Below are 24,663 nucleotides of genomic sequence, written 5' to 3'. Positions count from 1 at the left end.
TCACTGAACAAAAGGGAATATTGAATGATCCATGGCATCTCCCAAAAACATTTTCAACATACATCTGTAAAATGATAGTCCAGAAACTAAAGCTTTGGTTGTCTTCCTCCGTCTGTCTTCCATGTCTTCTCCCTGGACCTCAATGTCCACCTCTTGAACATCAGACTCTGAGGCCTCATCTTCACTGTTACTTTCCAACCCTGTTGAGGATGGCTCGTTGTCAGGCTCAAAAAGTTTCAAATTTGCCTGGATGGCCACCAATGGCCACCAATTTTTCAACACTTGTATTGGTCAGCCTGTTGCGTGCTATGGTGTGTGTGTTCCCAAACAAGGACCAGTTGCACTCTGAGGCGGCTGATGTTGGTGGGATTTGGAGGATAATGGAGGCAACAGGGGAAGGCGCCTCAGATCCACAGTCCCTTCCACCAGGTGGCTGATGAGATATGTTGGCACGACTGTCATATCATACGACTGGCAAAGCCTTTGCCTGGAAGTGTACTTTGCCAGACTGCCAAGAACCATCCAGGCCAAGGTGGCGAGACACAGTAGTGATGACACCATAGGCCTTGTTGATCTCTGCACGAGACAGGATGCGCTTGCCAGCAAACTTTGGGTCCAACATGTACGCTGTGGCGTGTATGGGCTTCAGGCAGAAGTCTTCACGCTTTTTGGTGCATTTCAGAACAGCAGTTTCCTCTGCTTGGCGCAACAGTGAAGTGAGCAGGGCAGTACGGATTTCTTCTCTTACGTCTACAAGCAGAGTCTGATGGCATTGTTGTCTAAGTTTGTTTTACTCACTGCTTTAGCACACTCTGCCAACCCTGATTTCCATACCCAACTATAACATCTTCCGTCAAGATAGAACTGCCAAAGGGGGAGGAGTTGCAGTCTACTGCAGAGATAGCCTGCAAAGTAATGTCATACTTTCCAGGTCCATACCCAAACAGTTCGAACTACTAATTTTGAAAATTACTCTCTCCAGAAATAAGTCTCTCACTGTTGCCGCCTGCTACCGACCCCCCTCAGCTCCCAGCTGTGCCCTGGACACCATTTGTGAATTGATCGCCCCCCATCTAGCTTCAGAGTTTGTTCTGTTAGGTGACCTAAACTGGGATATGCTTAACACCCCGGCAGTCCTACAATCTAAGCTAGATGCCCTCAATCTCACACAAATCATCAAGGAACCCACCAGGTACAACCCTAACTCTGTAAACAAGGGCACCCTCATAGACGTCATCCTGACCAACTGGCCCTCCAAATACACCTCCACTGTCTTCAACCAGGATCTCAGCGATCACTGCCTCATTGCCTGTATCCGCCACGGAGCCGCAGTCAAACGACCACCCCTCATCACTGTCAAACGCTCCCTAAAACACTTCTGTGAGCAGGCCTTTCTAATCGACCTGGCCCGGGTATCCTGGAAGGACATTGACCTCATCCCGTCAGTTGAGGATGCCTGGTCATTCTTTAAAAGTAACTTCCTCACCATTTTAGATAAGCATGCTCCGTTCAAAAAATGCAGAACTAAGAACAGATACAGCCCTTGGTTCACTCCAGACCTGACTGCCCTCGACCAGCACAAAAACATCCTGTGGCGGACTGCAATAGCATCGAATAGTCCCCGTGATATGCAACTGTTCAGGGAAGTCAGGAACCAATACACGCAGTCAGTCAGGAAAGCTAAGGCCAGCTTCTTCAGGCAGAAGTTTGCATCCTGTAGCTCCAACTCCAAAAAGTTCTGGGACACTGAAGTCCATGGAGAACAAGAGCGCCTCCTCCCAGCTGCCCACTGCACTGAGGCTAGGTAACACGGTCACCACCGATAAATCCATGATTATCGAAAACTTCAATAAGCATTTCTCAACGGCTGGACATGCCTTCCGCCTGGCTACTCCAACCTCGGCCAACAGCTCCGCCCCCCCCCCGCAGCTCCTCGCCCAAGCCTCTCCAGGTTCTCCTTTACCCAAATCCAGATAGCAGATGTTCTGAAAGAGCTGCAAAACCTGGACCCGTACAAATCAGCTGGGCTTGACAATCTGGACCCTCTATTTCTGAAACTATCCGCCGCCATTGTCGCCACCCCTATTACCAGCCTGTTCAACCTCTCTTTCATATCGTCTGAGATCCCCAAGGATTGGAAAGCTGCCGCAGTCATCCCCCTCTTCAAAGGGGGAGACACCCTGGACCCAAACTGTTACAGACCTATATCCATCCTGCCCTGCCTATCTAAGGTCTTCGAAAGCCAAGTCAACAAACAGATCACTGACCATCTCGAATCCCACCGTACCTTCTCCGCTGTGCAATCTGGTTTCCGAGCAGGTCACGGGTGCACCTCAGCCACACTCAAGGTACTAAACGATATCATAACCGCCATCGATAAAAGACAGTACTGTGCAGCCGTCTTCATCGACCCTGCCAAGGCTTTCGACTCTGTCAATCACCCTTTTCTTATCGGCAGACTCAATAGCCTCGGTTTTTCGGATGACTGCCTTGCCTGGTTCACCAATTACTTTGCAGACAGAGTTCAGTGTGTCAAATCGGAGGGCATGCTGTCCGGTCCTCTGGCAGTCTATGGGGGTGCCACAGGGTTCAATTCTCGGGCCGACTCTTTTCTCTGTATATATCAATGATGTTGCTCTTGCTGCGGGCGATTCCCTGATCCACCTCTACGCAGACGACACCATTCTATATACCTTCGGCCCGTCATTGGACACTGTGCTATCTAACCTCCAAACGAGCTTCAATGCCATACAACACTCCATCCGCGGCCTCCAACTGCTGTTAAACGCTAGTAAAACCAAATGCATGCTTTTCAACCGATCGCTGCCTGCACCCGCATGCCCAATTAGCATCACCACCCTGGATGGTTCCGACCTTGAATATGTGGACATCTATAAGTACCTAGCTGTCTGGCTAGACTGCAAACTCTCCTTCCAGACTCATATCAAACATCTCCAATCGAAAATCAAATCAAGTCGGCTTTCTATTCCGCAACAAAGCCTCCTTCACTCACGCCGCCAAGCTTACCCTAGTAAAACTGACTATCCTACCGATCCTCGACTTCGGCGATGTCATCTACAAAATGGCTTCCAACACTCTACTCAGCAAACTGGATGCAGTCTATCACAGTGCCATCCGTTTTGTCACTAAAGCACCTTATACCACCCACCACTGCGACTTGTATGCTCTAGTCGGCTGGCCCTCGCTACATATTCGTCGCCAGACCCACTGGCTCCAGGTCATCTACAAGTCCTTGCTAGGTAAAGCTCCGCCTTATCTCAGTTCACTGGTCACGATGGCAACACCCATCCGTAGCACTCGCTCCAGCAGGTGTATCTCACTGATCATCCCTAAAGCCAACACCTCATTTGGCCGCCTTTCGTTTCAGTACTCTGCTGCCTGTGACTGGAACGAATTGAAAAAAATCGCTGAAGTTGGAGACTTTTATCTCCCTCACCAACTTCAAACATCAGCTACCTGAGCAGCTAACCGATCGCTGAAGCTGTACATAGTCTATTGGTAAATAGCCCACCCATTTTCACCTACCTCATTCCCATACTGTTTTTATTTATTTACTTTTCTGCTCTTTTGCACACCAATATCTCTGTACCTGTACATGACCATCTGATCATTTATCACTCCAGTGTTAATCTGCAAAATTGTAATTATTCGCCTACCTCCTCATGCCTTTTGCACACATTGTATATAGACTCCCCCTTTTTTTCCCTATTGTGTTATTGACTTGTTAATTGTTTACTCCATGTGTAACTCTGTTGTCTGTTCACACTGCTATGCTTTATCTTGGCCAGGTCGCAGTTGCAAATGAGAACTTGTTCTCAACTAGCCTACCTGGTTAAATAAAGGTGAAATAAAAAAGAAACAAAAATAAATTGTCTCCCTCAATCCATGGCTACTGCTATAGATTTCAGGAGTTTCAGGCCGCTTCCCACTCTCTCCCAAAATACATCATCTGGGAGGATCCTCTTGATGGGGCTGTCCATATCAACAGATTGATATGGACATTTATTGGAGACTCCTTCCCCTCCAGAAGACTGCCAAACAAGATGACAACACCACCAGCAGCTTCAATGTGGTGCTCTTATTCTTCTCAATTTGCTTAGAGAGGTAGATTGCTGCTATAATTTGACCCTTCACATACCTAACCATTTCCTTGGCTCTCCTGTAGAGTGTATCCATTGTTTTCAGTACCATGATGTCCTTGAGGAACAGATTCAATGCATGAGCCGTGTAATGTGAGGGTAGGACTCCTCCACTTTAGACCAAGCAGCCTTCATGTTCGCAGCACTGTCTGTCACCCGTGAAAATACCTTCTGTGGTCCAAGGTCATTGATGACTGCCTTCAGCTTATCTGCAATGTAGAGACCGGTGTGCCTGTTGTCCCTTGTAGAATACTGGTTGAGGGGAGATGATAAAGCTAATTATTCCTTGCCCACAAACATTCGACCACCCATCAGAGATGATTGCAATACAGTCTGCTTGCTCGGATTTGCTTGACCTTCACTTGAACTCTGTTGAACTCTGCATCCAGCAAATGAGTAGATAAAGCATGTCTGGTTGGAGGGGTGTATGCTGGGCGAAGAACATTCAGAAATATCTACCAATACACATTGCTTGTGAGAATCAGAGGTGAACCAGTTGCATACACAGCTCGAGCAAGACATTCATCAGCAACTCTGACTACGTTCCTCCATTGCTTAAAAAAAACCTTCTGATTCAAGGAGGACCGTGAGCTGTTGCTATCGATAAGATGTCCGATTCATAATTTTCACTTCTAATAGAAGTATAGGGACTTCTGTCAGAGGTTGCTTGTTGTGAGCGCTGAGGGAACTTTATGCACCTGGCCAGATGATTCTGCATCTTTGTTGCATTCTTCACATATAATTTGGCACAGTATTTGCAAGTGTACACAGCTTTTCCTTCTACATTAGCTCCAGTGAAATGTCTCCACACAGATAGGAAAAAGCCAAGGGCACTGTAAAGATTAGGAGAAAAAAAAGTAATAATAATTATATATATATATTTTTAAATACCATTCCATGTACAGATAAATAGTTAAGCCGTTAGATTAAACTTCTTTGTAAGATAAATGGTTTAAAATTAAACATGGAAACAGGTGAATTAACACTCAGTTAGCAAGCTAAAACCCACATGGTAGCAAAAACTGACTAGCAGAAATTGTTAACATTAGAAATGATTTAAACACACTTTGCTGTAGGCTACTATTTACTCGTTATCAAAAAATCATGTATATCATAAAATATATTCACCCAAATCAGTATTTTAGTCAAAACTTACCAGAAAGCATGTAGTCTTTGGCTCAGACAGTGTAGTAGTGTGGGCTCAATAGCATCTCATTAGTGTGCAATATCTTGTGAATCAGCTGTACATGTGATGAAGAATGCACTGTGCATGCAGAGGGTTGCAATTCAATTGGGAATAGTTTAACCAAAATATGCCACAAGACCTAGAATTGCCTTGTGTATCCCACAAAAAAAGGTTCACGGTTATAAGCTAACTTTCTTGATGAATTTAAGCAAAATTCCCCAAATTCCCAGGTTGAACTTCCCATGGAAAATTCCCGGAATGTTTGACCCTTTGCAACCCTAGCGGTTCCAGATCCACAGTCTCATCTGCCACTGTAAAAAGCATTGAGACGTTCCGACATTTGCAACATTGAAATTTGATCTCCACTGGGTACTGTAATAATGAGTGTCGAGTCGGGACGAGACAGAAAGCTTTTCTCTGCCGGTCGAAATCATGAATCAGCATAGTTTTTCTGGATATATACAAAGAGATGTCAATAGAAAAACAGGTCAAATGAAACAAAAATGCAGCTCGTTTGCCGTCTTTCAACTTCAGTCTGAAGTGATTGTGTTAAGTGTGTAGCTAGCAAGGGGGAAGAGCCTCCATAGCAACCATTTTTGGTTAGTTGTGCTTTACATGGCCGTCAGAAAAAGACCATGTCACAACCATGATAAATGTCCTAACACATGGCCTCATCTATTATTGCTTAAGTATAAAAGCTGATTGAGTGAAATGTTGCACAAGCTGAGAAAACTAAATACAAGCTTCATTCCTCTAAGACAGTCATGTAACAGGAGCAGAGAGCAAGTGGTGGAACACACCGTGTTGCTGTCTTCTCCGCTCTGTCTTTCCACTCTTATGGTCCCTAAGGGAGATACATGACTGAAACAATTTCTGAGGAGTTCATCAAACAGAGTAACCATGCATTAACAGTGAACTGAACTGCCATCCAAGCAATTAAAACCTAACGCCCTGGTGGACTCCTTGTGGAGTAGCCAGGCTGCCTGCTGTATTGAGTTCTAGTGAACCACCTGAGATCAATTTCCACAGCAGAGGCACAGGGCAGAGCAGCCCAGGTGCCACAGGTACTTACTGTATAGAATGACAAAGCTGGAGAGAGAGCAGAACAAGGGGAACAACTACTCCAAGTCTCAGAGCGAGTGACGTTTGAAACACTATTAGCACGCACCTCGCTAACTAGCTAGCCATTTCACATCGTTTACACCAGCCTAATCTCGGGAGTTGATAGGCTTGAAGTCATAAACAGCGCAATGCTTGAAGCATTGCGAAGAGCTGCTGGCAAACGCACGAAAGTGCTGTTTGAATGAATGCTTACGAGTCTGCTGGTGCCTACCATCACTCAGTCAGACTGCTCTAGCAAATCATAGACTTAATTGTAACATAATGACACAGAAATACGAGCCTTAAGTCATTAATATGGTCGAATCCGGAAACAAAACATTTATTCTTTAAGTGAAATACGGAAACGTTCCATATTTTATCTAACGGGTGCCATCCATAAGTCTAAATACTGCTGTTACATTGCACAACCTTCAATGTTATGTCATAATTATGTAAAATTCTGGCAAATTAGTTCGCAATGAGCCAGGCGGCCAAAACTGTTGCATATACACTGATTCTGCATGCAATGAACGAAATGAACATTCAATTATTTGGCAACAGCTCTGGTGGACATTCCTGCAGTCAGCATGCCAATTGCATGCTCCCTCAAAACTTGAGGTATCTGTGAAATTGTGTTGTGTGACAAAACTGAACATTTTATAGTGACATTTTATTGTCCCCAGCACAAGGTGTGCCTGTGTAATGAGCATGTTGTTTAATAAGCTTCTTGATATACTACACCTGTCAGGTGGATGGACTATCTTGGCAAAGGAGAAATGTCACTAAAAAGAGATGCAAACAAATTTGTGCACAACATTTGAGAAATACGCTTTTTGTGAGTATGGAACATTTCTGGGAACCTTTAGAGATCAACAATTTACATGTTGAGTTTATATTTTTGTTTAGTGTATATGGCTAAGAGCCTAGCTACAATCAGATATTATACGTTAGTATTTGCCAGAAAGTCATTTTCATTGCAACTTGAAGCTTACTGTTAGCTAGCTAGTGAACGTTAGGTTGCTGGATCACTAACTAATGTTATGTATGATCTGTGTAGTAACTAGTAATATTATTCTTATGTCAAGCAAATTGCATTGCTAGTAGTTACAGCCAAATATGACCAATCATTTCGAGTGGTTCCAATGACTAATTTGACTACAGCCACCACTCCCTGGTGACTTTCTTCAGCAAAGATGGCTGGCAAAACATTGCAGGGGAAGTAAATGTAAGTAGTTATAAAGTCATAACGAGTCAAGCAAAAAATATACAATTGAGAGGAATATGTTAGTTAATGTAGAGACAAACAATTGTGCGTATTTTTTTGTCAAAGTTAATTTACGAGAAAAAAAAATATTCTGTCATATCCAATACAGAGTGTATCAAACTCCATTCTGTGAATGATGCTGTGTCTGCATGTATGTTTTACAATGATACACTTCGGACATGTCCTGGGACATCAATGATTACACATTGTAACTATGCAATAGACTTGAAATATGATTTAAGAAAAGGCTGCTTTGTAATTCATATATACAGAATAAAAAAACAGTACATCCTGTCAACACGCCCACAAGTGTGCTAAATGACACGAGGAACCAGATGGGAGTAACAATCCAAGCTATTTGCTCTAAGACTGGCATAATAATGTAATGAAACATGCACGGAGCAGGTTTTGAACCCTAAACATTCTACCCTGTAGTCTAAGGTTTCGCTATTTATGAAATTCACTCTTCTCTGAGGAGCCACCACTAACTGTCAGATATTTTGTGTACCCATGCTTAGGTTTAAGATGGGAAGGTTAAGCTTTAAACTGATTTATGACACTTGTATTTTCATGAATGTTAAATATGACTATTTCTGTAAGTTGAATTTCGCGCTCTGCAATTTCACCGGAAGTTGTCGAAATGGGATGCTAGCGTCCCACTGATCCGCAAGAAGTTAAGACAATGGAGTCACAATAATGCAAAGGGTCTACTGCTCTGAATCAACCATGGGACCAGCTCAAGCATTGTAGCTATGCTGCTTAGGCAGAACGCAAGCAGTCTGAAGCAGATCATAAGTTGAGTGAAATAAAATTGAAATTTAAGCTAATGCCAGGAAAAAGACAAAAAAACATCTAGTCAGCTAGTTAACGTGTAGGTTGAAGATTACAAGGTTAAGACAATGGGGTTCTAATATCCCATAACTCTTTGCAATTCACGAGACCAGCTTTGCTAATTAGAAACTGCCCTCAGTCATTATATTTCTAAAGGCGGTAGGCTACACTCTTCTGGGCAGATCACGCTAGAACCCTGTATGGAAGATATCCTTATTACAGGGGTTTACACTAGAGCTAGCCCTCAACAGGCCTACAATCCCCGGCCTAAAGTGGACACCTTCGCTGCGCCAAATACAATAACGTTACACCGCAGAGAATGACAATATGTTTCAATTTGATGTGCGACATGAGAGATTCACACGTTAGACAAGTGTTGCACACCAACAGATGGAGAAAACCTACACCAGTAGAGCAATTCATTTCAACAATAATCTTCATTTTAATTTGACTTTACAAACAAGAGGGCTTAATTGAAGTCTATTTCTTCAGAGCCTAGACCTATATAAAACAACTTAACTGGCTGAGGTTGGCTATGAGGCTTAACAGCGTAATAGAAGCAGGATTTTTTTTATTAGGCCTACTTACAATTGCAACTGGTCAAATGTATCATCCTACATAAAACAATCATTTAAAGAAAAAAGTCTGCACGTTCAAAATAAAACAAGTAAATAATAATTAAAAGCGCACATTTGTAAATCCCAAACTCTAAAAGTAATTGGAAAGGTAGATACAAATTATGTGACATTGTGGTTACAATAAATAATTTAGCCCAGAATGCAAATGTTTCCAATTAGAAGGACAATACTTTTTATAGCCCGGCTACTGTTGTGAAAATCCCTCAACTTGCAATGTAGTCGATGCTTAAGTACTCTAAAGTGTTACATTTCTAACTCAAAACAGCATTTCTCCACCAACATCTTTATGCTTTCGTTAATCTTCTTCCCTTTTTTTCTGCAATTTTGTTGCATTAAAGAAAAGTCTATCTTTAATTCTATAAATAACACTAGTATCTTTTATCAATGTTTTATGAGTATTTCTGCTAAAATCACCGGATGTTTTGGAATCAAAACATTACTGCACGTAACGCTCCAATGTAAACAGATTTTTGGATATAAATATGCACATTATCGAACAAAACATACATGTATTGTCTAACATGATGTCCTATGAGTGTCATCTGATGAAGATCATCAAAGGTTAGTGATTCATTTTATCTATATTTCTGCTTTTTGTGACTCCTATCTTTGCCTGGAAAAATGGCTGTGTTTTTCTGTGAGTTGGTGGTGACCTGAAAATCGTTTGAGGTACTTTCGCTGTAAAGCCTTTTTGAAATCAGACACTGTGGCTGGATTAACAAGAATTTTATCTTTAAAATGGTGTCAAATACTTGTATGCTTGAGGAATTGTAATTATGAGATTTTTGTTGTTTTGAATTTGGCGCCCTGCACTTTCACTGGCTGTTGGCGAGGTGGGACGCTACTGTCCCACATATCCCAGAGAGGTTAATTAAAGATGCCCTCTGGTGGTCAAACTAGCAATAACATAAATAATGTCTGACAATTAAATGACGTGCCACAGAATGCTGCAACTTTTAAAGGAGGAACCACTGTACTCGTTTAGATAAGTGACCCATCCACTTAGCAAGATGTAGCTGGAGGGTGGTTATGGCACTTCATTCACATGACCCAACAATTTAGACAAGTATGTATGGGTAAGCATCATCTAACAATTATTACATATTTTGTAAATATTTTTATCTGGACACTTTCTATTTTTGATATTACATCTATGCAAGTAACCATTTACTTTGCCATTGTTCCTCCACTGCAGTGTATGACATACCATTTTGTAGCTCTGAGTCTACATTCATCCAAAGTAAAAAACACAATTTCAAATTTTGCAACATAAGACTGAACCCAGGTGGTCGGTCACAAACTGTTGAGGACTTAGCATAACATTTGAATTCAACAATGTTTTGCATTGACTTACCCTGCAACCTAACATGCCCGTGAATTCTTAAACATTGTCGAGGCTAGTCATTTTATTTATTTATTTTACAGTTGGCTACAAACAGTAGCAGCATAAATACTTCAAAGTAAAATATCAACTGTCTGCATGTTCACTTTAAATTCAACTAGACTACAGACCGGCTGCCTAGAAAAGGTAAGGGATTTATTCTGCAATGGTGGTGAAAATGAAAGATTCTAATGTCTATTTTTTTTTTTATTTTATTTTTTTTAAATACTAGTTTTCGCTCTTCTCACTAAGGCCAAATGGCTGATCTTGTTTTATGACTAAGTGTCTCATATCCCCCATGTGCACAAAATACTTAGGCTACTTGCAATACAATACTTCAACCACTAGAGAATATGTACAGGGTCTATTTTCTACTCAAGCAACATTTATGATGTTTCTGGCCCACTATTTATCCTGAGAACATGACATTAAGAGGGCAAGAGGACAACTCAGACCACTAAACCATCAATCAATTAAACTAATCAAATGAGTGAAAGCAGCAGCACACTATATTCTCTCTCAAGTCTATAGAGATGGTGGCAGCCTACGCAAGCAACAGCGGTTCAGTCCATATCACCCATCTAAAATCTCTGAAAGAACCTAACATGGTTTCAGTCGCACTATGACCAGTCAACTTTTACACCAGGCAGTTAAGTGTAAACAACCACACTGAACTAAAAGCGACATCTGGTCCCAAGACATTAAAGATGGATGAATACCGGCATTAATAAATCATGTACAACAACTACCACCAGCAGCACAACAGGCTTCTAATGAGCCCTACAGGGGGAATGGTGTGGATGGGTGGGAGAAAAAGATAAGGTAAATAATGTGTATGCGCAGGCAGATACATACAGTGCCTTGCGAAAGTATTCGGCCCCCTTGAACTTTTAGACCTTTTGCCACATTTCAGGCTTCAAACATAAAGATATAAAACTGTATTTTTTTGTGAAGAATCAACAGCAAGTGGGACACAATCATGAAGTGGAACGACATTTATTGGAAACTTTTTTAACAAATCAAAAACTGAAAAATTGGGCGTGCAAAATTATTCAGCCCCCTTAAGTTAATACTTTGTAGTGCCACCTTTTGCTGCGATTACAGCTGTAAGTCGCTTGGGGTGTCTCTATCAGTTTCGCACATCGAGAGACTGACATTTTTTCCCATTCCTCCTTGCAAAACAGCTCGAGCTCAGTGAGGTTGGATGGAGAGCATTTGTGAACAGCAGTTTTCAGTTCTTTCCACAGATTCGCGATTGGATTCAGGTCTGGACTTTGACTTGGCCATTCTAACACCTGGATATGTTTATTTTTGAACCATTCCATTGTAGATTTTGCTTTATGTTTTGGATCATTGTCTTGTTGGAAGACAAATCTCCGTCCCAGTCTCAGGTCTTTTGCAGACTCCATCAGGTTTTCTTCCAGAATGGTCCTGTATTTGGCTCCATCCATCTTCCCATCAATTTTAACCATCTTCCCTGTCCCTGCTGAAGAAAAGCAGGCCCAAACCATGATGCTGCCACCACCATGTTTGACAGTGGGGATGGTGTGTTCAGAGTGATGAGCTGTGTTGCTTTTACGCCAAACATAACGTTTTGCATTGTTGCCAAAAAGTTCAATTTTGGTTTCATCTGACCAGAGCACCTTCTTCCACATTGGTGTGTCTCCCAGGTGGCTTGTGGCAAACTTTAAATGACACTTTTTATGGATATCTTTAAGAAATGGCTTTCTTCTTGCCACTCTTCCATAAAGGCCAGATTTGTGCAATATACGACTGATTGTTGTCCTATGGACAGAGTCTCCCACACCTCAGCTGTAGATCTCTGCAGTTCATCCAGAGTGATCATGGGCCTCTTGGCTGCATCTCTGATCAGTCTTCTCCTTGTATGAGCTGAAAGTGTAGAGGGACGGCCAGGTCTTGGTAGATTTGCAGTGGTCTGATACTCCGTCCATTTCAATATTATCAATACTTGGGATGTTTAAAGCTTGGGAAATCTTTTTGTATCCAAATCCGGCTTTAAACTTCTTCACAACAGTATCTCGGACCTGCCTGGTGTGTTCCTTGTTCTTCATGATGCTCTCTGCGCTTTTGACGGACCTCTGAGACTATCACAGTGCAGGTGCATTTATACGGAGACTTGATTACACACAGGTGGATTGTATTTATCATCATTAGTCATTTAGGTCAACATTGGATCATTCAGAGATCCTCTCTACTTTCGCAAGGCACTGTATATAGGCATTAAGCATGCTGTAGGTCACAACTACTCTAAAGCCATGAGTATAAATAGTTTTTTTTTTACCCGTGTCGGGGTTCATGGTTCTGTCCTCGTCAGTCACCTCTCTTCAACAACAGCAACAAGAGAAGGAGGGAAGAGAAGAGTGTTGTAAAAGAGACAGACAGAGTTTTAAGATTTATCCTCCCGCGCTTCACCTTCTCTCCCTCACTTGGTGACTCTTCCCCTGTCTGTTTTTGTGTCAGGCAGCATGTCATTCTTTATCCACTTCCAACCAGTCTTGTTTTTCTATTCACTCTGTTTTAAAAGGGCAGGGATTCTTTAGCCACATGCCAGCAGTCCCACTGAGCTGTACTCTGGGGACATGACTCTTTTCCCAGTCAGGGTAAAACAGACATTGTTTGCATGCACACAGTATACACACAGAACCGAGTAGGGGGATTGGGTGCATGCATGTTCCCTGATGTCAGATTGAAATAATACCCTTTTCCAAGTGGTGATATACTGTAGCCTAACCTCTGCCTCTCCCCCCTGGAAGTTAGTAACCTTGGCTGTTATTGGCTGTTCAGCAGGCAACTCCCAGTGACCTTCAGCCAAATTGGTAGATACCATGGTCAAAAGACAACTTGCGTGTGAGCGTGTGAGCATGTGAGAGAAAATTCCTTTTGTCAGATTCTAGTAGAGCACTAACAATAAAATCAATAAATCATTCTTGGGGAGGTGCTAGAGCTGGCTGAGACAAAAAGTCATATTGAGATAAATAACTTTTGCATGATAAATGTTTTAATAGACAGTTAATTTACATTAGCGGCAGGGCTCTAGACATTTTTTCCAGTGCCTAGTCAGTCAACTGAGATGGTAGCCTATGATTAAAAAAGTAAGCTATTTCATCGAACATCCAGGAAATGCATGATTGATATTTTGATGTTCAACCTGTCAAAATAGGCTACAGAATGATCAGATTTATTTTTGGCTCTTCAGGGAATTTGTCGACATCTTTGTGCATATTGGAGTATAAACTATAATATTCACCACCTGAGGAAGTGGGAAACAAAAAAAAACACTTAAGAGATTGCTAACTCTGAATATGATATTGTTGCTATATAGTCGTGTAGGCTAATTGCTTAATCTACCAGTAAAATGTAGACTAATGTCCTATAAAAACTTTGCAGCAATAGGCCACATTGGTAAGAGGAAAGCAATGTCGCTGTCGATAATTTTCGGTTTATCATCCAAGCTCTAGGTTTTAGATCCTTCGTTTTATAGTTATGATGAGGTAAGCCAGTAGTAAAGGAATTTTAAAGCAATATTATTCTAGATCAAAGGGTAGGTCTACATTTCATTCACTGAATTTACAGGAGGTACATTTAAAAGTATGGTTAAGTAGGCTATAGGATAAACTAATTAAAAGAGTAGACTCCGGGCAACGGTCCAACAATTCCTCTTTCTCAGCGATGTGTCATTCTGGTCATGCACGCCACGGCCAACATAGCTAGTTCGTAGCTAGCCAGAAACTCCCCCCTGTGTGTTGACATCATTTCACAGGATTAGTTTTTTGGACAGAAGATGTAGAGATCGGTAAGAAATAGCTTCTGTAGCCAAATATCTTAGATTTTTTTGGTCATGTTTTAAATGACACGCCCCAAAAGCATTTTAAGGCTAAATTGACCACAAATACAAAGTTGCCAATGTCTACGCAATTGATACGAACAAGTGACATAAAATGAAAACCTAGAGGACTGCATTAAAATATAAACTGTAGACTATAGTGATATTTCAATTATATTGAAATACATTTCATGTTCAATCAAATGAGTTATATTTTGCTACAGGTTACTGTCTAACTTGTCTCAATATATTTCAAATCCTAGATGCTCTTAAATGCTAGTAAAACCAAATGCATGCTTTTCAACGGTTCGCTGCCTGCACCCGCACGCCCGACTAGCATCACCACCCTGGATGGTTCCGACCTAGAATATGTGGACATTATAAGTACCTAGGTGTCTGGCTAGACTATAAACTCTCCTTCCAGACTCATATCAAACATCTCCAATCTAAAATCAAATCTAGAGTCGGCTTCATATTCCGCAACAAAGCCTCCTTCACTCACGCCGCCAAACTTACCCTAGTAAAACTGACTATCCTACCGATCCTCGACGATGTCATCTACAAAATAGCTTCCAATACTCTACTCAGCAAACTGGATGCAGTTTATCACAGTGTCATCCGTTCTGTTACTAAAGCACCTTATACCACCCACCACTGCAACCTTTATGCTCTAGTCAGCTGGTCCTCGCTACATATTCGTCGCCAGACCCACTGGCTCCAGGTCATCTACAAGTCCATGCTAGGTAAAGCTCCGCCTTATCTCAGTTCACTGGTCACGATGGCAACACCCACCCGTAGCACGCGCTCCAGCAGGTGTATCTCACTGATCATCCCTAAAGCCAACACCTCATTTGGCCGCCTTTCGTTCCAGTTCTCTGCTGCCTGTGACTGGAACGAATTGCAAAAATCACTGAAGTTGGAGACTTTTATCTCCCTCACCAACTTCAAACATCAGCTACCTGAGCAGCTAACCGATTGCTGCAGCTGTACATAGTCTATTGGTAAATAGCCCACCCATTTTCACCTACCTCATTCCCATACTGTTTTTATTTATTTACTTTTCTGCTCTTTTGCACACCAATATCTCTACCTGTACATGACCATCTGATCATTTATCACTCCAGTGTTAATCTGCAAAATTGTAATTATTCGCCTACCTCCTCATGCCTTTTGCACACATTGTATATAGACTCCCCCTTTTTTTTTTCTATTGTGTTATTGACTTGTTAATTGTTTACTCCATGTGTAACTCTGTTGTCTGTTCACACTGCTATGCTTTATCTTGGCCAGGTCGCAGTTGCAAATGAGAACTTGTTCTCAACTAGCCTACCTGGTTAAATAAAGGTGAAATAAATAAAATAATAACCGCCTGCCGTTGTGCCCTTCCCATTTTTTTTAAACCTTTATTTAACTAGGCAAGAGACATAGAACATACATGGAGAGGACTGAACAAATTCTCATTTTCAATGACGGCCTAGGAACAGTGGGTTAACTGCCTGTTCAGGGGCAGAACGACAGATTTGTACCTTGTCAGCTCGGGGGTTTGAACTTGCAACCTTCCAGTTACTAGTCCAACACTCTAACCACTAGAGTCCAACACTCTAACCACTAGGCTACTCTGCCGCCCCTTGAGTAAGTCACTTAACCCACCCCCACAACAACTGTTCCATGGGTGTCCAGTGTGGCAGCACTACGCTGCAACCTCTTCAACCTGCATGTCTTTCGGAGAGGTTGGGACCAGAGGTCAAATTTCAGTGTGACCTTGTGAACAATAGACCAATAAAGGATCTTCATCTACAGCCTACTGCACACTCACATGCAAACAGACACTTACTACACCACAAACACCTCATACTGTCTGAACATGTGAGTTCAAGTCTTAACAGTAATACTGAACCTTTGAACATGTACTGTTTAGGGATGCTGAGATGTGTGTGTAGGCCAGGCCAAGTCTTGAGAAATGTCTAAATCTGCTCCAGGCCTGAACCTCATTGTTGAATGCACTGTACGTGCCAGGGCAGCAGCTGGATTGGTTGTAAGCAGTGCAGTGGGAACAAATTATTGTTGGTGGGAGGCAGCTCAGCTCATTTCTCCTGGATTGCAGCTTGAGTCTGACTGGCTAGGCCTTAATATTGTTTTGGTTAATTTAGTGACCCATCAGGAAGTCTGAGGGGTTATAGAGGCTGTCAGAATGTTTAGGGAACCACATACATACAAAGTCACCTTTCAACTGAAAAATGCAAGGTGAGGTGGCATCCTAATGATCCCATAGACTGCAGGACAAACATGATGAATCATCTGAATACAGAGTAAGGATAGGTTAACTGAATGTTTAGCACCCTCCCTGATAAGCTTATCTTCAAAGAAAAAGGTACATTCTCAGCCCAGTTACAATGAGAAAAGTAAGGAGGCAGGCAAAGAGAGTGAAATTACTTTCTACATTCTAGATAGGAGAGGCTTACAAGTTAATCTTGAAAATAAAGTCTCATTAAAATGAATAACCATGTCTGCTCGTATTTCCAAACTTGGTACCTCAGTATCCATAGCAGATATAATTGGCTACTTGACATCCATTTAGTGTCTCCTATGCTCTTTGAATTCGTTGCATGTTAATGATATTCAAATAGTCAGGTATTCATTTAAACACTGTGGACTCACATAATTGAACAAAATGCAGAGGGTCTACAGAGAGTGTGGGTACAGAATTCTAAGAAGACCATTAAAGCGCAAAGTTCAACCACTAATATGAATACTAAAGCCTATAGTATGTGTAAGTTACCCTAATTGATCATGGCATGATGTCATCTAGGCCTAGAGATGTGATGGGTGGTGCACACCGCACTGCTCTTTAACTTTAGATAGCATAGAAGTTAACTTTCATCCAAAATGTCATGGTACCAATAATAGGCTAAGACGGAGGAAGTAGGCTCCATTGCTAATTGGAAGTGAAGAAGCATTCAAACAGTGTGAAGGCTAGGCTACATCTTCCTCGGGCTGTGTAAGGGGGTGGGGGGGTATTTCCTGTCATGGTGGGTCAGAAGGTGCGACCCTTGCTCCAGACTATTTCAGTTGTGGCCAAACTTCACAACAGGACGTTAGTAACAATGAGCCCCTCGCCACCCCTCACAACCAAGCATGCCTGGTGGCCTCACCGGTTTCCCCTCAGCCCTTTACTACACTGTCTGACTGAGATGACAGACAAGAAAAGAAAGTCTAGCACTACAGGTGGCTAGTCAACTGACAGTTGAGTCAACATCTCATACAACAGGTCATTGCTAAGGTCAGACCTAATCTGCAGCTCATGTTGACAACTAGGCTACATTCACCATTACCTGCATATTTTGATGGATAAGCTAAACGTGTGGTTAATGTTGTGGGAATCCAATCCACAGGTATTTTTGCAATTCAAATGTCTATGGGAAGCAGGAAATCCTACCCCTGCAGAATGCATCTGGCTCTTCGCTCATGATCTGGAATCACTCAAAAAGGGCCTAACAGATAGAGATAATAACAGGTCTCTTTGCACCACAATAACAGTCCAGTGCCAGTTTTCATCCAAGAGGCACATTTGCTGAAGATAATAACATGTTTGTTCACCTCATTATTAAATACCTACATATAAATGGTTTGTTTGTGAGAGACTATTGTGAAAGGCTCTTGGACATATTTAATCCAGTTGTTTTTAAATAGAGTGCTAGTTTAAATAAATACTAGTAAAGAAGCCTGCTATACAGTGGGAGAACTGTCTGACTGAATGATGCTGCTGTTGCATTGTGTAGTTTCTCAACGTCCCTCACCTCTCCACACACAACCAACGTTAATCCCTGACCCCACTGTGTTATCTGAGTGGACAACCTGATCAGGTGGACAGTTGCCATCGTCAGCCTACATGAGCTGGGCGTAAGCAACAGGGGCTAAAGAAAGATGCCGATATAACAGGTAACTAGAGGTTTCGATTAGATACAATGGTCATTCTAACGAACGTTACCGTCAAATACTCGGGCGAAATTGTTACAATTTCCAAGTCATTGCATTGGTACATTGTAGCGAGATAGCGCGTTACAGTACCTACATTATGAAAATAACGAGTTGTGAAAGTTTCCCCCTTGCTAACGTTAGCTACTAAGTTTAACTTCGAAACACAACTATTTTAATGCAAACCTCATCACATAATACAAGTTGCCAGAAAACGTAATTATAAAGTTACATGTTAGACTGTTGTCACTTCCCGCGGCTTAAATCTTTCTGTAATTTAGCTAACGTTGGCATCCTAGTTAGCTAGCTAGAAGAGAGACAAGAGTTGGGGTTTGCAACCTAAATTAACAATTTAACCGCCATTATCAAAAACCAATAAAGCAAAAGGTCTAACTGCTGTAAATAACGTACCTATTGGCCCCTCTTTATGTTTTGACGAACGTCTTCCATTCAAACCTTTTCCGAGGCTGCTGCTGTTGTTGCCTCCCGTCTTTCCCGACGCCATCTTCGCCCACTATTTTCGCAGCGCATCCTCAAATCTTCTAGTCATACATGTAAAAAGAGCCACACCCACAACCAAAACTGCAGCCAGTCAGCGCTGGTAATGCATTCCTAGAGCCTATTAATGTGCTCCAGTTCGACAAACACCGCCCTCTTTGCTGCGTTGCAATGTCCAAATGCTTTCCCAGATAATCATCTGTGGTAAACATAGTACTGTCTGTCAGTAGGCTTCCCATCACAAGGAGGTATACCTTAATGTATTGTAGGCTAGTGACTGCTTAACAGCTGCCTACAAGCTACAACATCGCCAGTGGAGGCTGCTGAGGGGAGGACGGCTCATAACGGTTGGAATGGCGCAAATGGAATGGCATCAAACCATGTGTTTAATGTATATGATACCATTCCACATATTCCGCTCCAGCCATTCCCACAAGCTCATCCTCCCCAAATAAGGTGCCACCAACCTCCTGTGCTAGAGACCTATCAAGAACCTCTTGGTGTAATGGTAAGGTGTTTGACTGACAAGGATCAAATCACAGTTGTGCTACCCCTCAATTTTGCTACAGTGGTGTCAGAAATGGGATAACGATTCCGAGACTCCATCAAGCAAGTCACATCGGTATGGGTGCGAGGGACATATGACAAATACATACATTTCATGAAGCTAAAATGCTAACTATGTAAGCATGAAAACATAAGGCAATCAGTTTTATAATTTTATTTACAAAGCACAATCCAGGCCTTGAATTATTGAGATTGGAGAGAAAAAAAAAGCATTTGGCCAATGCATACACAAAGCATAGAAAATGCAAACATGCAGAAAAATAATCTCTTATGAATATAAAGTTGTTAGGTATCGGCATTGGTAATGAAAGGCAAAATTGAAAGCAAAATGCCCTTTGACATTGTAGGTTACTGTCTTTTTGGTCCACTAAGAAATTATATTCAAATATAAGCAAAGGCTGCAAGGAAAACGCAGGTCAACTCTATAAATTCAAACATAAGGAGGGGGGGGGCAGTTAAGAAAATTCCTATCAAAACCCTCACCACAATTCTGTTCTATCAAATGGCTCTTCTCCCACCCTCTCTCTTCATCCCCCTCCTTCCTTCCCCCTCTCATTCAAGGCTTCTCCAGTTGGATTTCCTCCTCCTCCATAATCATGTTTCCCACGTCTTGGTAGGGGCCCTGCACCAGAGAGCGCTGGATCTGATCATATGTGGAGCAGCATTCCTCCAGATTTAGACCCTGGATATGGATTGAGGTAAGGGAGGTTATGATAGGTTGACTTCCTCTTCCCTTCTTCTAGAACTTGTTTGATTGACTTAAGAATGGTGAAAACAGTGACTATGACAGAAAGACATTCAAGTCATTCAAGTCCCACCTCATAGATATTCTCCTCTTCCTCTTTGACCCTTTTCTTCTTCAGTTGATTGAGTTTCTTCGTCTTAAAAAGCAGAAGAAGTTGATGACATATTACATAATTCTCTTGGCCAATGGTGTGAAAAAGCCCATTGTAGTCATACAGTAAGATTACCATACATACTAGTCCTTCTGGTTACAGCAGTTTTCAATATTCAATATTGGAATGACAGCAAATTAGGAATATTAGATCTAGTAGCCTAGCATTAGCAGTAGGAAAGGTGGCCTGCTTGGCTCACTGACCTTACAGAGCATCATGGTACCATGCAGAAGCACTGCCACCATCAGTAACATTCCCTCGGCAGTCAGGATGCTGTTCTTGGTGCTTTCACTGATGTCCAGAATCTTCACAATCGGCACTGAGCAAGGAGAGAGGGGTCGTATAAAGGTCATCAGAGTAGAACTCACCTGCTGCTCTTTCATGGAAGAGATGCAGGCTAGATGTGCATGAAAGAGAGATAGTGGGGGGATGGACAGAGTACCATGCATCAGATTGCAGCAAGACAGAGGAAAATAGAAAAATTAGACAAACAGCCAGTGTATGTTTAGCAGTGCAATTATTTTCTTTAAACAATGCTCCTTATGACACACAATTTCCCAGGAAAAACTAGAACCATAGCATTTCTTTAACATTTCAACATTGGTCATTTGAATTAAATCAGAGGGATTACTACACAATGTAGCCATTCACTGGTGGCTTAAGTCTAGGTGCTTTAGGTGGATTGCATTCTACTGGACTGGGCAGTGGTTAACTGGATTTGTGGAACACAAAGCATTCTGCATTGCTTAGCTGGTTTGACCCCACCCCCCAGACACCCACATGTACAGACAGACACACATAATATAAATACTGTACACAAAGTACTGTGAGTGCAGACCAGGCTAAAGCTTTTGAGGGTTACACACACACACAAGACCTGAAGGAAGGTGACATGGGTGCTTACTGTGAGGGCTTCACACACACCCACACTCACTGTAGACATGCAGGAAGGTGCCGTGGGTGTATACAGAGGGCCGCAGGGCGCTGTGGTTGAGGAAACACTGGTACAACCCTGTGTCGTTCAGACGGACCTCCCTCAGGATGAGTGTGTGACACATGACCCCTGCTGCCGTCAGGTTCCCCCCATCCACCGTCACACGGTTGTCTCTCCAGTCCACTCCCCGAAGGATGCCTTTGACCATGTGGGGGCTGGTGGCCCAGGTGGTGTCCACGGCTCCCCCTGTGACTGAGTAGCAGCAGCGCAGGGAGGCGGTGTGAGAGAGCTGCACCCTCTGAGAGGGCCTGTCTGGCTCCAGAGTAACCTGGATACGGCTGAGGTCACCTGCTAGAAGGCAGAGCAGCAGGAGTAGGATGAGGTTGACCCATAACACACTGATCAAAGGTCAGTTATTGACAGCATATCTATATAATTTTGCACGTCCAATTTTTCAGTTTTTGATTTGTTAAAAAAGTTTGAAATATCCAATAAATGTTATTCCACTTCATGATTGTGTCCCACTTGTTGTTGATTCTTCACAAAAAAAATACAGTTTTATATCTTTATGTTTGAAGCCTGAAATGTGGCAAAAAGTTGCAAAGTTCAAGGGGGCCGAATACTTTCGCAAGGCACTGTATAAGTGTAGGGTAAGTGTAGGGTATGGTTTCTAGTGTGTGATGATTGTGGACTACAGGAAGAGGAGGACCGAGCGCGACTCCATTCTCATCGATGGGGCTGTAGTAGAGCAAGTTGAGAGCTTCAAGTTCCTTGGTGTCCACATCACCAACATTGTCCAAGCACACCAAGATAGTCGTGATGAGGGCACGACAAAACCCTATTCCCCCTCAGGAGACTGAAAAGATTTGGCATGGGTCCTCAGATCCTCAAAAGGTTCTACAGCTGCACCATCAAGAGCATCTTGACTGGTTGCATCACTGCCTGGTATGGCAACTGCTCAGCCTCCGACCGCAAGGCACTACAGAGTAGAGGTCGACCAATTAATTGGAATGGCTAATTAATTAGGGCCGATTTCAATCGGAAATCTGTATTTTTGGGCGCCGATTTGCTGTTTTTTTTTTTTTTTTTTTACACCTTTACTTAATCTTTATTTAACTTGGCAAGTCAGTTAAGAGCACATTCTTATTTTCAATGACGGCGTACAAACGGTGGGTTATCTGCCTCATTCAAGGGCAGAACGACAGATTTTCACCTCGTCAGCTCGGGGGATCCAATCTTGCAACCTTACAGTTAACTAGTCCAACGCAATAACGACCTGCTTCTCTCTAGTTGCACTCCACAAGGAGACTGCCTGTTACGCAAATGCAGTAAGCCAAGGTAAGTTGCTAGCTAGCATTACATTTATCTTAGAAAAAACAATAAATCATAATCACTAGTTAACTACACATGGTTAATGATATTACTAGATATTATCTAGCGTGTCCTGCGTTGCATATAATCTGACTGAGCATACAAGTATCTAAGTATCTGACTGAGCGGTGGTAGGCAGAAGCAGGCATTCATTCAAACAGCACTCTCGTGCTTTTTACCAGCAGCTCTTCGTTGTGCGTCAAGCATTGTGCTGTTTATGACATCAAGCCTATCAACTCCAGAGATGAGGCTGGTGTAACCAAAGTGAAATGGCTGGCTAATTAGCGCGCGCTACTCGCTCTGAGCCTTGGGGTGGTTGTTTCCCTTGCTCTGCATGGGTAACGCTGCTTCGATGTGGTGGCTGTTGTCCTTGTGTTGCTGGTTCGAGCCCAGGGAGGAGCGAGGAGAGGGACGGAAGCTATACTGTTACACTGGCAATACTAAAGTGACTATAAGAACATCCAATAGTCAACAGTTAATAAAATAAAAATGGTATAGAGGGAAATAGTCCTATAATTCCTATAATAACTACAACCTAAAACTTTTTACCTGGGAATATTGAAGACTCATGTTAAAAGGAACCACCAGCTTCCATATGTTCTCATGTTCTGAGCAAGAAACTGAAACGTTAGCTTTCTTACATAGCACATATTGCACTTTTACTTTCTTCTCCAACACTTTGTTTTTGCATTATTTAAACCAAATTGAACATTTTTCATTATTTACTTGAGGCTTAGTTGATTTTGATGTATTATATTAAGTTAAAATAAGTGTTCATTCAGTATTGTTGTAATTGTCATTATTACAAATAGATAAAAATAAAATGTAAAAATTTTTAAAAAATTAAAAATTCTAAAAAAAAAAAAAAATTGGCCGATTAATCGGTATCGGCTTTTTTGGTCCTCCAATAATCGGTATCGGTATTGAAAAACCATAATCGGTCGACCTCTACTACAGAGTGTAGTGCGTACGGCCCAGTACGTCACCGGGGCCAGGCTTCCTGCCATCCAGGACCTCTATACCAAGCAGTGTCAGAGGAAGGCCCTAAAAATTGTCAAAAGACTCTAGCCACCCTAGTCTCAGACTGTTCTCTCTGCTACCGCACGGCAAGCGGTATCAGAGTGCCAAATCTAGGTCCAAGAGGCTTCTAAACAGCTTCTATCCCTAAGTCATAAGACTACTGAACATCTAATCAATTGACTACCCAGATTTGAATAACTCTACCTACATGTACATATTACCTCAATTACCTCGAATAACCATTACCCCCTGTATATACCCTCACTATTATTTTACTGCTGCACTTTAATTATTTGTTACTTTTATTTCTTATTTTTCTTTTAGTATTTTTCTTAACTGCATTGTTGGTTAAGGGCTTGTAAGCAAGCATTTCACAGTTGTATTCGGCGCATGTGACAAACACAATTTAATTTGATTGCACAACCATCTGCTCTGGTAGGAGATACGGTTCATTAGAGCAGAACAGATACATTACTCACAGCCAAATAATCTAATGTTCCAAGGGATACAATGGGGGGAAATTGTTTTAATGTTACAATGCATGGTTTAAAAAGGCTTGAAATCTGTTCAAAGCATGTTGAACCTATTCATATTAATTCCCTCAAACGCCATAGTTTTACACTTCGGTCTCATCTTCATCCTCCACCTGTAATGTAACTTCTCAAATAAAGGTGAATATGCACTAAAAGACTAACTACCCTGCATTGTTTATCAGCATATCCTAGCAGCCCTTTACTCACCAGCCCAGAAGCAGAGGAACAAGAATGTCACGGCCACCATCCTCTTCACTGTGTTTTATATTGGTTGCCAGTCGTTGCAGATTTTAAAAAGCCTTTATGTTATTTTGAGTGTTGTGCCTTTCAACACAGCTATACACTTCTACCCAGTTGTCTTGTGAATAAACCTTCCTTCCTCTTTTGTTGGTCTCTCTGTGTCAGGATATATGCTTGAATGATTGCAGTGTTCTAGAACTCAAAACAGTAAAAGACCCCCAAAA

At 42.1% G+C, this 24,663-nt stretch overlaps 2 protein-coding genes across 3 annotated transcripts in view; both read right to left on the bottom strand.

Moving 5' to 3' along the window:
* Positions 1-18,938, bottom strand: part of LOC110537667 (hormone-sensitive lipase) — a 39,187-nt gene extending 20,249 nt beyond the window's left edge. Inside the window, exons 1-2 of one of the 2 annotated variants that reach the window (XM_021623893.2) lie at positions 18,792-18,892; positions 12,864-12,904 (exon numbers count right to left, since the gene is read on the bottom strand). In XM_021623893.2, coding sequence (XP_021479568.2) covers positions 12,864-12,879 — 16 coding nt within the window. In that variant the 5' untranslated portion in view covers positions 12,880-12,904; positions 18,792-18,892. Of the gene's footprint in view, positions 1-12,863; positions 12,905-18,791 lie in introns of both variants that reach the window. The other variant, XM_021623884.2, reaches the window with a different exon arrangement.
* Positions 18,939-19,584: 646 nt separating this feature from the next.
* On the bottom strand, positions 19,585-24,583 carry LOC110537828 (B-cell antigen receptor complex-associated protein alpha chain). The gene is made up of 5 exons (XM_021624248.2): positions 24,407-24,583; positions 21,276-21,626; positions 20,545-20,660; positions 20,264-20,326; positions 19,585-20,127 (listed from the first exon to the last, which is right to left on the bottom strand). The coding sequence occupies exons 1-5, from the start codon at positions 24,444-24,446 to the stop codon at positions 20,002-20,004; spliced, it is 696 nt and encodes a 231-aa protein (XP_021479923.1). The 5' UTR covers positions 24,447-24,583; the 3' UTR covers positions 19,585-20,001.
* Between the last annotated feature and the right edge of the window lie 80 nt (positions 24,584-24,663).

This window comes from Oncorhynchus mykiss, chromosome 2 (assembly GCF_013265735.2).
Source record: "Oncorhynchus mykiss isolate Arlee chromosome 2, USDA_OmykA_1.1, whole genome shotgun sequence".
NCBI classification, from domain to species: Eukaryota; Metazoa; Chordata; class Actinopteri; order Salmoniformes; family Salmonidae; genus Oncorhynchus; species Oncorhynchus mykiss.
The sequence above is the reverse complement of the archived record's forward strand: the minus strand, read 5'-3'. Positions and strand labels throughout refer to the sequence as shown.

Excerpts from the sequence above, each read along its gene's own strand:
- LOC110537828 (XM_021624248.2), bottom strand. The coding sequence starts at position 24,446 with ATGGTGGCCGTGACATTCTTGTTCCTCTGCTTCTGGGCTG. Across the intron at positions 21,627-24,406 it reads GTTCCTCTGCTTCTGGGCTG|CAGGTGACCTCAGCCGTATC; the intron begins GTGAGTAAAGGG and ends TCTGCCTTCTAG. Across the intron at positions 20,327-20,544 it reads GTACCATGATGCTCTGTAAG|ACGAAGAAACTCAATCAACT; the intron begins GTCAGTGAGCCA and ends CTGCTTTTTAAG.